This window comes from Humulus lupulus, chromosome 1, assembly GCF_963169125.1.
Source record: "Humulus lupulus chromosome 1, drHumLupu1.1, whole genome shotgun sequence".
In the NCBI taxonomy this organism is placed as follows: Eukaryota; Viridiplantae; Streptophyta; class Magnoliopsida; order Rosales; family Cannabaceae; genus Humulus; species Humulus lupulus.
Window position 1 is genome coordinate 50,494,920 of NC_084793.1, and position 11,609 is coordinate 50,506,528.

Genomic DNA, 11,609 nt, shown 5'->3' on the forward strand with positions numbered 1-11,609 from the left:
CATATCTGTATCTGAGAATATCTGGATAGGCATGCTTGTATACACTGCCTTTGATTGCTTGTTGTGCATTGTGCATTTGTGATTATATCTGTTTAAATGCCGACCTAAGGGTGTTGGAGGTCAATAGCAAGCGTGCGGAACGCAGCCCGACCTAAGGGTGTCGGGGTCGACTATAAAACCAGAGGACTCGTGCTAAGGGCGCCAAACCTGAAACATTATACAATAAATAGAAGTGTTGTTTGCACTTAACTATTTATACTGACTGATGAGATTTGTTTATGCATTTGATTGAGCTGAGTGTTACTGATAAGATGGTTGCTTATATCCTGTTATTGATTGAATTTACTAGTTTATGTTTACTGCTTTTATATTGTTGCCTAGTTGTGCGTGCTGATTTAAGTTTTCTTGCTGAGCCTTGGCTCACGGATGCTACGTGGTGCAGGTAAGGGAACGGGAAAGTCGGACTAGCCATGAGTTGGAGAGCTTCAGGGGTGGTGTGTACATATGCAGCCTACTCGATCGCCACGACCGGGGTAGCTTGGGAGGAACTAGGGTTGAACCCTGTTTTACCGCTTAGGACAACTAATTTGTATTTCATTTATCTTTTATTAGTCTGTAACCGATTTTTGAGATCCCGTTTATAAACTTAATATTTTTAATGAAAAATAATCACTTTGTTGACCAAACTTTTTAATACCCGACCTTGACTTAGTCTTAATTACACATTTAAGTTCAAATGACTCGCTTAGCGAGTTAAACACTATTTTAAACACATAGTATAACGGTCTTGGTTAACCAGAGCGTTACAAGTATTGACCACAAATACCTTTATTAGTAATATAAGATTAAAACTAATATTAAGTATTCCTAAAAAAAAGCCTAATATTAAAACTATTATTAAGTTTTCCTAAAAAAAAGCACAAGTAAAAATTATGCTAAATTTATCACAAAAAGTTAATAAATGACATATTTAGCACAACTTTTACAACTGTGCTCTAATGCACATATATGTAAAGTTGATGCAAAATTAAATATTCAATAAATGATTATGTAATATATATTGAAAATATAAAAAAAACTAATCACTTTCTTTTTTAAGAAATAAAAAGATATATTTATATTTAATGTTGATAGAGAAAAATAATATTAAAATAATGGAAATGACAAAAAAGGAAATAAATAATATAATATTTATGGTGATACAAAATATACATTATGTTATATTCTGTACCAAATTTGATACTGTTTTTAGCATATTATTATAACAACTTTTTTTTTGTAGAGTGTGCTATATTTTGGTAGTGCATTACTCATTTCGCACTCCATTAAATATAATCTTAAATAAAACGTACTACGTACTCTACCAAATGAAGTATTCTCCAAAATGAAACAATTACTCACAAAAATTGGAAAGTTGTAAAAGGGACTACGGCCTAAATGAGTACTTGATATTCACACATTTCAATGTAGGTCACTAATAAACAAAGTATATGTACCCAAGTCTTTTTCTAGTTCTAGGAACGATTGCTTGTTTCACTTTTGAGCAATACTTTTTTTTTCTTTCTTTTTTAAAAAAGTCTCTGATGTGAATATAATAATAAAATACTATTCATGTCTCTACCATGACTTTTAAGTCATTAACTTAACTTCATCTCGTTAAATTTCTAAAGCCATTTTTATATATAAAATTGGCCTTGCCTTTCATGCCCTTTATATTTGTTTATTTAAAGGTTCATGCTCTTTTTATAGTTGTTAGTAGATAGCATCATTTGATATTTCAATTAAATTGTACAAAATCCAGGTTTCTTTCCTCTTATTTTCATATTATTTTAGGAGACACTTGTTCGATTTATTAAATATATTAAAAAAAGATGAAAAATAAGGTGAGATGAGTGATGAGTGACCTTTATGAAAAATATGAATATTTAAATCAAATGGGAAATATAAAAAGAAATTAATAAATAAATATAAGCACAACGAGGAGTCGAGGACTACTGTAGCCATTGTCGTTTTGGGTAAACAATACGTTAAAGAATATTTTTTAATACAGCTTTGATTTCTGATATATTAAATCAAATTTAATCTCCTACAACCACTTCTATTAGTTTTGTAAATCTCAGCCAATTCTTTTGTTGAATCTACTCATATTATTTTCGGTCTTATAATTCAACGGTTGTGATTGGTCAAAGACGTCAAACGAAAATATAACCTTGTTTCCTTTTTCCATAGTTTCTCTCTCTGAAATCTACGTCTGCTTCTTCTGTCTATACTGTAACCGAACAAAAGAAGAAAGAAGCAGAATAACGAAGAAGAAGAAGAAAATCGAATATCAATGGTGTTGTTACTCAATGCCCTAACCCTAGCTCGGACCATGAGGGTTTCTACTAACGACTATGTGTTCGAGGCTGAAGATATCGCCTTTGGGACGCCGTGGTGGTTCGTCTTCGCCGGAGTCTCGTGCTTGCTGGTCCTGTTCGCCGGAATTATGTCCGGCCTTACTCTTGGATTGATGTCCCTCAATCTCGTCGAGCTCGAGATTCTCCAGCGTAGTGGCACCTCCACCGAGAAAAAGCAAGCCGGTCCGTCAATTCCCAACATTTTTCTTTATCTTTTTGAATAATTTTTTTATTAATTAAGTAATTTTCTCTCGAGAAATTCATGGTTTGAAGGTGATGATCAGCGCTTAATTTGATTAATTTCATGATTAATCTTGGTGGGGTTTATCTTTATGTGCAGCTACTATATTGCCAGTGGTACAAAAGCAACACCAGCTTTTAGTTACTTTGCTTCTTTGTAATGCTTGTGCCATGGAGGTAATTAATATCATAGCTTTCGAGTTATACTGTTTTGATAGATATTATAAGGTCAATAGGTTTCAATTTGTAATCAATGTGAATTGCGGGAAATGGCTTTATTTTTTATTTTTTCTATTTGTAAGAGGACAAAATGTACTATGTGTATGGGGTTTCAAATCAAGGAATAAACTTCAAGCATCTTTGGGTGGAAAAAAGTAATAACAAATGGCGAATAATTACCATTGTTTTTCGCTTACCATTGTGTGATTTATATACTATTTCTGTTCGGGTTATTATTAATACTTAAATTGTCTGAAATTATCGGGGGTAATAATAATAATATTCTAATTACTGAAATGGGGTTGCATGTGACATCTATAATTATCTGATATGAAGATGCTTTCATGGATTTCTTCGGAGATATTGGGAAACTCTTACATTCCTCTGCTTGTCGCTGTAATCTTGTGTAACAAGAAAATAAAGAAGAATGTATAGCATTACACTGATATCTGCCTTGTTCTTGATTTTTGCTTCTGCAGGCGCTTCCTATATATCTTGATAAAATTTTCCATCCATTTGTTGCTGTTGTACTGTCTGTAACCTTTGTCCTAGCTTTCGGAGAGGTATGGTAATTTTTTTTCTCCAAATTATTAATACTTTACATGTAGGTGTTTTAGCCTTGAGTGGGACTAACATTTGTCTTACATTGTGGGAACAGATAATTCCACAGGCTATATGCTCAAGATATGGGCTGTCGGTTGGTGCAAATTTTGTGGGGCTTGTGCGCGTTCTGATGATAATATGTTATCCAATTTCCTACCCGATTGGAAAGGTAAGCTCCAAATCTTGTTTTTTCTTTGGGAACTTACTTTACATCGTAATTTATAGCATATGTTAAAAGAATAGCAGACATCACCACTTTTCCATGATTATTATGCTTTTTTACTTTCTTAGGAATGGAATCTACTAATTCATATCAGTTATGAGTGAGTACTTCTATTGTTGTAGGCTTTTACATCCTCGCTTTAGGAAGGGATTAGTTTTATTTGTATTGCAAAATTTGGAACTGGGTGATAAAGAAGATGAATTTGTGGAAACTTCAAATCATAATTTTAAGGAAAATGACAGAATGCCTAATCAAATGCTTGTGTAATTTAAAAATATCTCATTAGAATTTCATTCCTTCCTGTATCAAGCAGTTCTTGAACCCAACATGTTTTCAGGTTCTAGATGCTGTTCTGGGGCACAATGAAGTTTTATTTAGGCGAGCTCAGTTGAAAGCCCTTGTCTCCATCCATGGCAAAGAGGTAACCAATTTTATCTAGAAAACGCCATGATGGGCCACGAAATGTACTATTTTATATTACTTCTCTTGAAACAACAAACTGTTTTAGAAATGATAACGAGTCCCTTTATATGTTTGAATTGGGAAGAAAGAAATCTGTTGGCGTTGTTTCTCTAATTTGTTTGTCTCATGGCTTAGGCTGGTAAAGGTGGTGAACTCTCGCATGATGAGACAACAATAATCAGTGGAGCACTTGATTTAACAGAAAAGGTAGCTACTGTATGAAATAAGCATTCCCTTATGCACTCTGCGAATTTTCCTTTGTAACTGCAGTAAAAACTTTTGAATTCTTTTCCTATATTGGTCTGCTTAGGTGAAGCTTTTATGTTTCATGTAGTCATTTCAGAGAGAAACTATAATTGCCTTCTGAGTTGGAGAGGGAATACTTCCACTATATATATAGCATATATACAAAATTGCCTTTCTTTTATACATTTTTAATACATATAAAGCAACTTTAATAAACTGTTGTGACTCTTTTAGGGATTGATTATCCAGTGTTAATGGTTTTATTGGGTGGACATCACAATCAATAACCTTCATGATGTAATAGTTAATGATTACGAACATGTTTCTTTTATATTAGAAACCTTATTTATTTGTGCTTGCTTTGCATTGTCTTTAAACAATAAAATGTAACCAAAGCTTCTTGAGGTGTGTAGACTGCAGAGGAGGCTATGACACCTATTGAATCAACATTTTCCTTGGATGTCAGCTCCAAATTAGACTGGTGAGTTTTAGATTTAGAGTAACATTACACTTTTGTCTTTTCATTTCCTATCTCTAGGTGGCATTGACAAGTTGTTGGAGTTTGTATTTAATGTCAGTTGAACACTTGAAATGATTTTTCTTTTTTGAATTAGTAAATCTGTGTAGTTTAAATTTATAGGATTTCAGATTGAACTTGGATTGTGTTATCTCTTTGCACATTTATTTCATTCTTTTTTCAACAATGGAGAATTTTATGAGGCACAAGATGTTAGGTCTGCTACTCTTTTGAGCAAAGGGACCCCCCCCCGGTATACTCTCTAAAGTTTGCTTGGCTGTATTTTCGGAATAGCTTAGTTTTTATTGTTATTACTCTGTATAGAGGACTGTGGTATGATCATCTGGTATCAATTGGTATGCGATGTGTCCTATGGCTTATTTGCTACATTTATACAGGTAGGTTGTTAATATCAGGTGTTCCCTATTTTACACTGCAGGGAAGCAATTGGAAAAATTCTGGCACGTGGCCATAGTCGAGTTCCTGTCTATTCTGGGAATCCAAAAAACATTATTGGGCTTTTGCTGGTCTCTCTCTCTCTCTCTCTGTTTATAAAGACATATAATTCCTGACTTTTTGTCTCCAGCTCATTGTGGAATAGTTACATATTGTAATTAAAATTCCTTTGTCTGGGGTTTAGGTGAAAAATCTTCTCACTGTTCGGGCGGAAACAGAGACTCCAGTAAGTGCTGTTTCCATTCGGAGAATTCCTAGGTGTGCCCTTTTCTCCTCATTATCACTCATGTTTTGATATCTTTGGAAAGTATGATCTTCTCACGCATGAATATACCAGGGTCCCAGCAGACATGCCTCTGTATGATATTCTTAACGAGTTTCAGAAAGGAAGTAGTCATATGGCTGCTGTTGTGAAGGTTAAAGGAATGAGCAAAAACCCTCAGCCTGATTTTGATGGAGAGAAAATTGAGGAAGACATGGTCACAAATGCAAAATCTCATTTGACTACTCCATTGCTTAAAAATAAAAAGTACGATGATAAATCAGCAAGTGTTGTTGTTGACATTGAGAGAGCTCCGAGATCCTTGACAAACAAGCAAACCATTCAACATATTGGTTTTACAACAAATGGGTTGCCACCCTCGTCAGAAGATATTGAAGATGGAGAAGTCATCGGAATCATCACCCTGGAAGATGTTTTTGAAGAACTTTTACAAGTAATCTATGCTTTCATCATAACAATAGTGTGCTTCTAAGACTTTACCATGTCTTCCAATATAATTGAAATAAGTTTCTTGGGTTAATTTTTGTCTTTAAGTAATCGCCACGTTATGTTTTTGCACATTTACGGTACTTGTCATTTGTGCATGGTTTCTGCTGATTTTCTTCCCAAATGCAGGAGGAAATTGTAGACGAGACAGATGTATACATAGATGTGCATAAAAGGTAAAATGAGATCTGTTTGCACTTTGCCTTTTTTTTCAACTTGCACACCGATTAATTAACTAAAAACTGATCTTACTGTCTTCAGAATACGTGTGGCTGCTGCTGCTGCTGCTGCTTCGTTTGTGGCACGAGCTCCATCAAATCGTAGATTGCCTGTTCCAAAACCTCCTGTAAGTTAACTTGATATCCATTCAATGTCATTCGTTCGAGAACCTTAAGTTGGATAAGGAGAACAATAACCTTTACATGACTATAACATTTTAAAAATATATTTACAATTGGCGTGTTAAAGAAACCTATCTTGTATTGGCAATTCTTGAATGTCCATTTCTCATTTATCACACAACTAGGAAAAAAAGAACTTCAAAATATTACCCGTTTCTCACAATCGTGTTTTCCATGCTGCAAATCAAATGAAACTAAAATGGTTCCTGAATATATCTTAATTATCCTTTTAGGGAGTTCAAAGTAAGCCAGGGCAAGCCACGAGAAAGTCTATGGATGATGATCCTTCTGTCGTTAGGAATGCGAGGGAATCCAATGACTCTTTTGCAGGCGATAAGAGATGACTTCAATCCCAGATGGTAAATTAGACCCTCACGTTGCCCTCTCTCATTGTCTTGCTGCCACCAGGTTATGGTCTCTGTTAACTAAAAGCTCTGACCACTTGTAAGTTGTATTCTGAGTTGTGTAGATTTTAGTGCATACATATTCTCAGTATGTGGTTATAGTATGTTCATTGTTAATTTTTTTTTTTTTTTCATATCATTACAAAGTCTAGAACCACTTGTTTCGTCTGTAACAAGTAAATTGTAGTAATTTGGGGATTTAATTTTGAACGAGTAGATGATGCTTAGCTTCATTATGTGCATTACTTATGTTGTTCTTTGTCATTTTTGAGACCCAAAGATTAAGAGCAAATGTTATGTAAGACTAATGTTGGTTTTTAGTTTTAACCAAATTAACTAATAAAATTTTCACCCACATTTTATATTCACAGTTCTATGTGCCTTTCCCGCCCTCATCATATATAATCTAAAACTCTAGTGGTAAAGTATTGGAGAAATGAATGGAAATAAAGTATAAAAGAATGTGAGTCATTATTTGTATTATGTATTTTACTTGAATCATCATTTGTACTATGTATTTTACTTGAATTAGCTGGAATGTTGGAATGATAATTAGAATTATTTATCTTGTTTCCACAGGACTGTGGCGTAAACGTCGGAATACTTTAAACTTGTTAATTTAACTTTTTTAAAAAATAATTATTATATTAAAATAAATAAGAAAATGTTGATAAGTGAACATAATGGGTAATGTACAATGTTATAATTACAAACATTATAAATTATTCTTTGGAGGTGAAAAATGTAGGTGGAATAAAAAAAATTACAATGAAAGTACAAATTATTATACAAATTTTGCAAATTGAGATGATAAAGAAAATAATGAGGTTTAGGAGTCAATTAGAAAAAATGAGGAGTGATGTTTTTATGAAGATAAGAGATAAGATAGATTTTTTTATGGTAAAATTGTTTTTAACTTTTAAATATATATAAAAAATAAGAAAATAAATATTCCAAGTAGGGTTGTACAACATGTGAATTTTTTTGGGTTTGGGTTTGTTGGAGTTTAGGCCATCTCCAACCACAACACCATATTTGCTGTTGCACTATCACCAAATATAATAAAATTTCAGCATCTTATTTTTTCCCATTCCAACCACAACACCAAAAGTTACACAAAAAAATATATTCTTCATTATTATATTATTATTCTTTTACATAATTGAATACTTTTTTTTATTATATTATTTTACTAAAACCATCACTATTATTATATCAAACTAATTATTTTAATAAGATGAAATTATTAATAATTTGACAAAAATATTTAAATTATTTAAACTCCACTAATTTTAAAAAAAAATCATATTAAATTTACTAAAATACATATTACATTACTAGAGGTAAGAAAAAACCGTTACATTTAATTAACTCTTAAATAACACGTAGATAGATTGATTAAATTTAACTAATTCTCGGAGTTACCATGCTCGTCTCATAAGTGTTCAATTAATGCATTTCGAAGTTCAATATGAGCTTCTTTATCCCTAATTTTTTTATGTCGAGCAAGGAATTCTTGAAATCGAGTATCATCATCACCTAGCATCTCCACTTCTGGACTTTGCACGTCGACTCGTTCTTCAATTGTTGCATTAACATCACGTTCATCTTCTATTATCATATTATGCATAATAATACAAGAAGTCATTATATCATGTAACACTCTCTTGTTCCATAAGCGTGCTGGTCCTGCCACGATTGCAAATCTTGACTGCAATACTCCAAATGCGCGTTCTACATCTTTTCTACATGCTTCTTGTTTCATTGCAAAAAACTTTTTTTTCTTACCACGTGGATCGTGATTGCTTTGAACAAGAGTAGACCATTTTGGATATATACCATCAGCTAAATAATATTATATTCTTTACCTTTGATGACATAATTAGCGGGTGGAGCAATACCTTCAGCAAGATTAGCAAAAAGATGGGATGCCTCCAGCACATTAATATCATTATTAGATCCCGGTAGACCAAAATATGCATGCCATATCCAAAGGTCATAGTCAGCTACAGCTTCAAGAATAATGGTTGGGGATCCACTACGACCGGCATATTGTCCTCCCCAAGCCATTGGACAATTTTTCCATTTCCAATGCATACAATCTAAACTACCCAGCATTCCTGGAAAACCCTGGCGTTCACCAATGTGGAGTAGCCTTGCAACATCATCAATGTTAGGTGATCGTAGATAGCGAGCTCCAAACACCTCGACAACAGCACGGAAAAATCGCTTCAAACTTTCTAAAACTTTAGATTCTCCAATTTTTATGTACTCATCGGTAGCATCCGCCGGTACACCATATGCTAACATTCGAAATACAGCTGTTACCTTTTGCAAGCCGGACAACCCAAGTTTACCGAGTCCGTCCCTTCGTTGGACGAAGTAATTGTCATGCCTTTGTATAGCATCAAATATACGAAAGAATAAAGGAGGACCCATTCGAAATCTTCGTCGAAACATCGAATCATTAAACCGGGGATTTTCTACAAAATAGTCATTGAAGAGATTGCGATCAGCATTTTCCCGGTCACGGTTGATAACTATATGACCAGGAATTGAGCCCCGGCGTGACCCATCGTTATTGAGGTGTTGAGTGATGCAAAAATTGTTGTTTGCAGTAATTTGACATACCACTTGATTTTCTAGATCATCATAATAATCATCATCTGAAGATGAAGAAGATGATGATAAATAAGATGAACTGCCATAATAAGAATTCATCTTTTATCAAAGCTAATTTGTGTGTGTATTATGGTCTGCATGATATCCATATTTTATAGTGTACATAATCTTATCTTTAATTTTTCAAAATTTAAAGATAAGAATCTTGACGAATTGATTTAGACCGTGGATTACTTTGACTATGATCTCAACCGTTGCATTTGAAGATAGGATATCTTATCTTATCTTATCTTATCTCTTGGCAGTGTGTTGTCAAATCATATTTTAAAATTTAAAGATAAGAATCTTGACGAATTGATTTGGACCGTGGATTACTTTGACTATGATCTCAACCGTTGCATTTGAAGATATGATATCTTATCTTATCTTATCTCTTAGCAGTGTATTGTCAAATCAGATTTTAAAATTTAAAGATAAGAATCTTGACGAATTGATTTGGACCGTGGATTACTTTGACTATGATCTCAACCATTGCATTCAAAGATATGATATCTTATCTCTTGGCAGTGTGTTGTCAAATCAGATCTTTATCCAATTTTTACATCCCTATATAAGTGCATACTACTCTTTGAAGAAGACCACACACCTTCAACATATTTCTAAAACACTTATATTTTGCTCCAAAATGACTTCAATTCGTACTGCGTCATACTCGATTGAGGAAGATATGAATTTATGCCATGTGTATCTTGACGTGTCTCAAGATCTTGTCATAGGCAGATACCAATCAAAAGAGAAGTTTTGGTCAAGAGTTGAAGCGGAGTATCACTCGTCTGAAAAGTTTCTTCTTCGACTTAGACCTGTATGATCTTTGCAAACTCGAATGACGACCATTCTTACCGCGGTTGGAAAATTAAGGGGATGCGTTAACCAAATTCAAAATAAAAATCCCAATGGTGCTTCACAAGAAGATATTGTGAGTATATATTAGTATACTTTATTTATAGTCACTAACTTTTTTTCAATTTTTATTCACTTCATTCTCTTATTTATATTTGAATAGTTAAATCAACGAAGATGTTATTAGCACAAGATCCAAAATACAACAGAGGATTCGAATTTGATCATGTGTGGCCGATCCTTAAAGATATTGAGAAATTTACAAATGACAACACTAGTGCACCAATTAGAATCCAAGAAGAAGATCGTAATTTTACTTCGCCCCAATCATATTCTCATGGTGTCTAGTCATCGGCATCAGGATCCACTGGTATGAATTCATTTGATCTTAATGTGAATGACGATGAAATTACTACTAATTTAAGTAAACGACCTATCGGTGTGAAAAAGGCAAAAGAAAAACAAAAAAGTGATGACCAATTTAAAAAATTAATGGAGCAAAATCAAAAGCTTGTCGAAGTTATAGAAAAGGGTAACTCAGAAAGGAATGAAATTCGACGACAGAAGGTTGAATTGGCTAAAATGAAAGAAGAGAATAAAATACTATTTACGGATTTGAATTCTATATCCGATCCAGATTTTCGCCAGTTTATTCAAAATAAAAAGAGACAAATTTACAAAAGAAGAGCACAAACATCTAAATATGGTGAACAAAGAGAAGGTTCTCGATATCAAGGATCCCAATATCGAGCATCTCATAATGAAGGATCTCGATTTAATGAAGCTCACGGAGAAGGAGCTACAGATGAAGGCCAAGGATCTGAGACGAACCTCCCAGGAAATTTTAGTCAATACTTTGATTATCTTAATGGAACGAAAAATGATTTCCCAAATTATTAAATTATTATCGTAGTTTCTTTTTTTTAAGATCTATGTCATTGCTTCCGATTTATGTTTGGTGTATTTCATTTTACATTTATAATGTATGTTTTTTTTTTAATGAATGTATGTTTAAATTTGTAATGTTTTAATTGTATTTTGTTAAGTATTTCTTTAATTATATGTCAATGTTAATTATTATTTTTTATGTGTGTATTATAAAAATTAACTAAAATTGTGTAAAAAAAATATATAATTATGATATATCTAAA

At 33.1% G+C, this 11,609-nt stretch overlaps 2 protein-coding genes and 1 pseudogene across 2 annotated transcripts; 2 read left to right on the forward strand and 1 right to left on the reverse strand.

Moving 5' to 3' along the window:
• Positions 1 to 2,242: 2,242 nt before the first annotated feature.
• Positions 2,243 to 7,300, forward strand: LOC133792223 (putative DUF21 domain-containing protein At1g03270). Its single transcript, XM_062230137.1, has 13 exons — positions 2,243 to 2,579; positions 2,737 to 2,813; positions 3,335 to 3,418; positions 3,514 to 3,627; positions 4,019 to 4,102; positions 4,279 to 4,350; positions 4,803 to 4,870; positions 5,346 to 5,433; positions 5,547 to 5,620; positions 5,700 to 6,078; positions 6,261 to 6,307; positions 6,393 to 6,477; positions 6,766 to 7,300. The coding sequence occupies exons 1-13, from the start codon at positions 2,333 to 2,335 to the stop codon at positions 6,874 to 6,876; spliced, it is 1,530 nt and encodes a 509-aa protein (XP_062086121.1). The 5' UTR covers positions 2,243 to 2,332; the 3' UTR covers positions 6,877 to 7,300.
• A 998-nt stretch (positions 7,301 to 8,298) lies between these two features.
• LOC133825979 (uncharacterized) lies at positions 8,299 to 9,663 on the reverse strand (annotated as a pseudogene).
• Positions 9,664 to 10,830: 1,167 nt separating this feature from the next.
• LOC133814618 (uncharacterized) lies at positions 10,831 to 11,358 on the forward strand. Its single transcript, XM_062247558.1, has one exon. It carries the CDS (start codon positions 10,831 to 10,833, stop codon positions 11,356 to 11,358), a length of 528 nt encoding a protein of 175 aa, XP_062103542.1.
• The last annotated feature ends 251 nt before the right edge of the window (positions 11,359 to 11,609 follow it).

Bases quoted from the DNA above. Each gene is read 5' to 3' on its own strand.
- LOC133792223 (XM_062230137.1), top strand. From the start codon at position 2,333: ATGGTGTTGTTACTCAATGCCCTAACCCTAGCTCGGACCATGAGGGTT. The intron at 4,103-4,278 runs GTAACCAATTTT...CTCATGGCTTAG, and splicing joins TCTCCATCCATGGCAAAGAG to GCTGGTAAAGGTGGTGAACT. The intron at 5,434-5,546 runs GTCTCTCTCTCT...TCTGGGGTTTAG, and splicing joins ACATTATTGGGCTTTTGCTG to GTGAAAAATCTTCTCACTGT.
- LOC133814618 (XM_062247558.1), top strand. From the start codon at position 10,831: ATGAATTCATTTGATCTTAATGTGAATGACGATGAAATTACTACTAAT.